The sequence below is a fragment of the Macaca thibetana genome, chromosome 2, assembly GCF_024542745.1.
Source record: "Macaca thibetana thibetana isolate TM-01 chromosome 2, ASM2454274v1, whole genome shotgun sequence".
In the NCBI taxonomy this organism is placed as follows: Eukaryota; Metazoa; Chordata; class Mammalia; order Primates; family Cercopithecidae; genus Macaca; species Macaca thibetana.
Window position 1 is genome coordinate 46,351,631 of NC_065579.1, and position 6,000 is coordinate 46,357,630.

Consider the following 6,000-nt stretch of genomic DNA (forward strand, 5'->3'; position numbering starts at 1 on the left):
TGCAGAGCCCTTCAAATTAAACCAGAGCTACTCTTGTTTTCATAAAAAATGCATCTGCAAACTGTGGAATACGTAGCCAGTCCTCTTTATTCTGGTGGTTTAACTTGTTCTCCTCACCTTTCTGACAGGAACTCAACAGAATTTACTGAGCACTCCTTGCAAAATCAGAGCAGAAGCAGGAAGTACTAACAGTGCTGAAATAACACTCACTAAAATCCCGTCTGAGAAAAAGGGCTGGGTATCATTATAGACTGCCATGTTCTGGAAGGAAAGCTTCTGGTTTGGGCTGCAGTGGTGGAAAGATGCCTGATGGTTGAACTCAGTCTTGGCCTGAATTTTGAAGGACTTTTGCAGCTGGAAGGGAGATGTATGACATCTGTTCCTTTCTTCCCCATTTTACAGATGAGAAAACTAAGGCCAGATGTACATCATTTGCCCAAGATAATGCATCTAGCTACTGAAAAAAAAAAATCATCAAGATTAAGAAACTTAAATCTCCAGGGTAGCACATCAATGTTTTCTCTATAAAACATGCCACAGTGAAATAAGTAGAGGCTTGGAAGGACCTTCAGCCAGCGGGAAGGGGGTGAAATAGCAGGAAGCATCTCCCATAGGCCTGGCGTCAGGGAGGCTGGACTGTCCTGGAAGAGGGTAAAATGGATCAGGACGGTGTAGCCACACATGTCCAACAACCCAATTTAATCCTGAGGAACCTGCAGGGAGTGCTAGGAAGAAATTAATGCCTGCAGAAGATTTTTCAGAGAATATAATTTTTCAAACCTTGATGATTCACTATGTAATTGTATTTTCTTTAAATCTTGAAAAACTTGCTGTTGAGTGAATTAAATTGATCCTATTTAACTGTTAAGCACATTCCTAAAGAATCAGAAAACGCTTCAATATGGAATAGTTTAATGAATTCAAAATGTAAATTTTGTGCCTTGAAATTTGTTATTTGCCCACTAAACAGTGGCCACAGTTTTTACATGAATTCAGAGACTAACTTCTATGGGAAGGCTAGGAAATCAAAGGCAGAAATCTAAGAGGTTTAAATTGCTCCGTCCCTAAGCTCAGATCCCAGACCTCAAATGCACAGGATTATAAATGTCCTGTAAAGTATGGCAGCCCCCAGTGATATATAATGGAATTCTTAATGCTATCAGTGAGCAAGGAGCAAATTTCTTTTAAGAGCACTGAACAGGGGATACAGGCCCTAAGTGAGCGGTACTAAGTGCACCAGCTGCTGTCAATCAATATTTTAACCACTAATTGTCATTTATGCTTTCAGTCCAATGTAAATGAATATCATTATGGCTTATATTTTAAACTAGTTATGGATTCTAATCCTTCAATTTTGAAATGAGAACCATCGAATATCATAATAGATTACCCATTACTGTTCCTGGTGAAGCAAAAATATGGTTATAAAGCTGCCACTAATTTTTTATAAGCTTCCTATGACTCTTAATAACAAGAAAAAATATTTTTTATATAATGGATTATTTATACTATTTGGAGTACCATATGTATCTCTGATTGACACAGAGTCTAGCCAAATGCCACACAATTTTTCTTGGTCTCTACAACTCTTCATATGATATTTTAAGGTTAACAACTTGAAAATTATTTCTAACAATAAATATAAAAGAACATTAAACATTCTGCTTGATAACTTTTCTCTGCATTTTTTAAACTGCTCACTTTCTAAGCCCCTGGTATCTAGAATTTTTAAATTGGACTCTCAGGGACATTGATAAAATAGACTGAACATCTATTGAGTCTTCTAAAGAACATTTGACACATGTCAAAGGAATACTGGCAGAAATGCAGATGGCAGAATAGGCTGAAGTATTATAGGAAATTTGATGCTGGGGAAAAACATTTATCACTCTCGATACAGGACAAGTGATACATTATACAAATAGAGCAAGAGCAGTACTCGGTGGAGTAGGGGAGTTGCTAGCCAAATTCATTGATAAGCATTACATGCAGGTCCACTAAATCTTACACCATGTTTCATTACAAGCATAACAAGCATATGTGTGTGTAGCATGGAGATGACTGTCACAGTCTACTCTCAAATGTTCACATCCTTAAGAATAAGAAATTTTAAAAGTTTTTACATCCTTTCTTCTTTTCTTTTCTTCCTTTCCTTTCCTTTCCTTCCTTCTTTCTTTCTCTCTTTCTTTCTTTCGACAGGGTCTTACTCTGTCACCTAGGCTCAAGTGAAGGCTGGAGTGAAGTAGCACAGTCATAGCTCAAAAAGCTTAAGTTTTAAACATAGTTTTGTTTCTTTTCTTCCCCATTGGTTATCAGCTTATCAGCATGCCCCCTGTTCTTGCAAAAGCTATGAGCTTAATCCTCTAACGGAAAAGGGAATTTGTACAGTGTGGGATGCTGAAAATTCACTCTTTTAGACCTCCTGGAAAAGAGAATCTGGCTAATCCTGAAAGCTTAACCATATGAGGATACATCCAAATCCCAGAGACACATCCTTTCTCCAGGAAAATTATTGCAATAATTTACTTATTTTTAAATATCTTAGCATCTCTTAGTAAAGAGATGGAGGTTGAATCCCACCTCAACAGCTAACTACGTGACTTTCATCTGTCTGTCTTCATTTCTTTGTCTGCAAAATGAGAATGCTGGATTTATGATCTTTGAGGCTCCTTCCCCATCTATGAATTCCAAGTTCATTTATAACTGTTGGACAATTAATTCACTTGGCATCTCCTTTCCCCTATCATTAAAAGTGTTTACTAGAGTATCCCATCGTCTTCTTCTGGTGTAGTTTCAGACTATTTTATTACATTACTGACAGAAAGTTCCTAATAAGCATTTAAGATATAACACTTAGGACATCCCTGAAGAAGAAATGTGACAAGCCATGAATGCCACCCATATGGAGTACTTTCAGAAAACATAGGGAGAGTTCTTTCAGGTGAACGTGAACCTTAGTAAGACACACAGAGGAGTGAAGGCACATGGACCAGCCATGAGTGGCTATTCAGTTTTGGAAAGTCCCTTCACTTCTCCGGGATTCAGCTTGTTTCTCTGTAAAATAAAGGGGACAGAGAAGGTAACCTCTAAAATTCTGTGACATCCTAACAATTACGATTCTATGCCAAGAAAAAGTTAAACATCACTAAAATATGTCTTTTCATTGATTTATGTAGTTCAAGATAACTGAAAGATACTCAAAATTTCTAGTAATAGAATACATACACATATACATAGCTTCATAATGTTTATAATCCTTTTACATTGCACTGGTTCAGAAGTTGCTTTCAATAACTTTTACATTTAAAAACTCATGAAAGAAGAATAGGAATCAGAGAACCCAACTTAATTCCACTCATAAACTTTAAGCCTTATCTGCCTTAAGAACAGCAATTTAGAGAAATGCTACCTCAACAGCAGTGGTCAATGAACTATTATTTTATGATTTCAAGCACAATTTAAAAATATTTCAGAGAGTTTTTCACGATTAAAGGTAATCTGGAATTTTTCAGGTTCAGAAATAAGAGTTACTGTTTGTATTGTGAATGCAAAATATGTCTGAATTTTAGTAGGTTATCAAAACTTTTACAAAAATAATATCCCCACCATTGAACTTGGTACACGAGTCATAGTTCAATCAAATTCAGGGACGTGAAGAAATCTTTCCCTCTAATAAAGGTTGCCAATCTATTAAATCTGGGTAGTTTTGCTAAAGCACATATGTCCCTTTAATATGATATCAAGTATTACATTGTTTCTGGTGTCTCAGATTCTATTCCACATCCTTGCAGATTACTTATTAGTCAAGTCAAGAGAAAAATTCTGTTCACGATGGAGATAGGCAAATGACAGGAACCTAGGGCTTCATATCTGATGGCATCATTTCCTTTTTGTTTGCTATTTCTCTCCCACCTGATTGTGACTTTTTTCTCTTAAATGAGAGTTTTCTTGAATCCACTAAGACCCTCAATACTGGCTGGGAATGGTGGCTCATGCCCATAATGCCAGCATTTTGGGAAGCCAAGGTCAGAGGATCTCTTTAGGCCAGGAGTTGGAGACCAGCCTGGGCAACATAGTGAGACTAAATTTTAAAAAATAAATAAAACAATACAGCAAAAAATTTTTAAAAGACCCTCAATACCAAGGAATTTAACTCTGTGCTCTGAATGGATCAGCATATCAGCCTCCTGAGCCTGAAACTTCCACCTTATAGCTCAAGTATCTCACAGTGGGATCCACTTAAGGCTTAGGATTCCTTATGTTCTCAAATCATGACTATACACTGTTAATATCAGGACATCACAAGATTAGCTTATATAATGTGCATTGATCTTGTACCCTGAATCTCAGGCTTAGGAAAGGGTTTCAGGATTTCCAAAATTGCTATAAATTATAGCAATGCCTTGCCTGTTGCCATTGTATTCAAACTTCCTATCCATTATCAGGCTGAGATAAGAGCAGCGAAGTCAACTATTTCATCAGTAACACCAGTTTATTAATAAAAACTGTTGTCTTTCATTTTACTTTAAAAGATGAGAGTACAGACTAGATAATCTCTGTTGGACTTTATTAAACTTTCTGAAAGGAATAATATGGTAAGTTGCCCAGAAAGAGCAATACTGTAGGTGTTAAATATTTTTCCACACCTTGGCCTCCAATAAATAAATGAAAGATACATAACAAATAACACTAGCAAAGATAATTATAAATTAGAACATCTGAAATCAGGCTAAGAAGTAAAAAGTACCGCATAAAGAAACTCGTTTATTTATAACTTTTTATTACAAGAAAATTAAACGTTGTTCATATAAATAAAAAGGACTTGGACACTATATTCTCATAAGAGGGGTGGGGTTAGTTTCTGCAAGTTTTCTTTTTGAAATTAGTTGATATTAGAGGATTTACTCCAGACATTTTGAAGTGATGTTTTTTCTAGAACTTTGTAATGTTCATCAGTGCAGTCAGTGAGAGAAGGCTGCTCTTTGTGACTGCAGAGCCATCACTTCCCAACATCATTACAAAAACAAACAGCTCGCCCTTGATTCCCCACATGACAATGGACCCGCATCTGTCAACAGACTTGCATTATGTGCCGTGTGAGAACATGACTATGACATTTGCTCTCGTGACATGGCAAATTTCGGCGGCTTGTCTGGAAAGAGATTAGCAATCATTACGCTGCAGCACCTTTCATCAAGCTAATGACATTTCAATCAGCACATTTTCTCCAGTTTCGGTACTTTGCTATCTGAGCACAAGTCTCTAATTACGCTCAAGCAACAAGTTTCACATCAATCTCCCAATTTATGCACTCACCATACACCATTGCTCCTCCAGTTTCATGCAAGAAGCGGAATCGATGATTTTTAAATAACCAGATTGTCAAAATGGTAAGGATGAGCAAAAAATTGAAGACAAGCAGCTCCACCGCTCCCTGATGTTGAAACTGATACTCATCTTTTTCTGACATAATCCTTGACTGTCTCTCCATTCTCCAGTCTTCTTGGGATTCCTTAGATAAAAACCTGGATAAGGGCTATTTTATCAAGATTTGCCTAAGACAGTCTGACTGCCTGAGAATTTCAGAAGAAACACTGCCACTTTAGCTGCTACTTCACAAGCATTCTGCCCTGGCTTAGTATTCAGATGGCTTCTAGTTACAACTTCCTGTTTCTCTCTTAAAGCAGCCCTGTCTCTTTTCAAATTCCAGAGTGTGTGGTTTCATCACTGACTCTTAATGCCTTTAAATGATTCATCTCATGAAAATATCTTTCATACTGGACAAATCTGCAAGCAATGATTCTAAGATCTTGAATCATGGTCTTCTTGTTCCAAACAAGTCTTCTTAAGCTGCATAAATATGAACCGTAGATTAATAATAAAAAAGGTAGACTTGCACAAGCAACGTTTTCTAAGTTCCAAAAGCCAATTCCTGATTCAACTTCACCTAAATGTAAGATCTTTCCTCTCTAACCAAAACCTGCCAAAGTGATGGGGATT

General features: G+C 36.8%; 1 protein-coding gene across 1 annotated transcript in view; it reads right to left on the reverse strand.

The window, feature by feature from the left end:
• Positions 1–5,700, reverse strand: part of SLC9A9 (solute carrier family 9 member A9) — a 586,828-nt gene extending 581,128 nt beyond the window's left edge. Inside the window, exon 1 of the mRNA XM_050779755.1 lies at positions 5,317–5,700. Coding sequence (XP_050635712.1) covers positions 5,317–5,491 — 175 coding nt within the window. The 5' untranslated portion in view covers positions 5,492–5,700. The remainder of the gene's footprint in view (positions 1–5,316) is intronic.
• Positions 5,701–6,000: the final 300 nt, after the last annotated feature.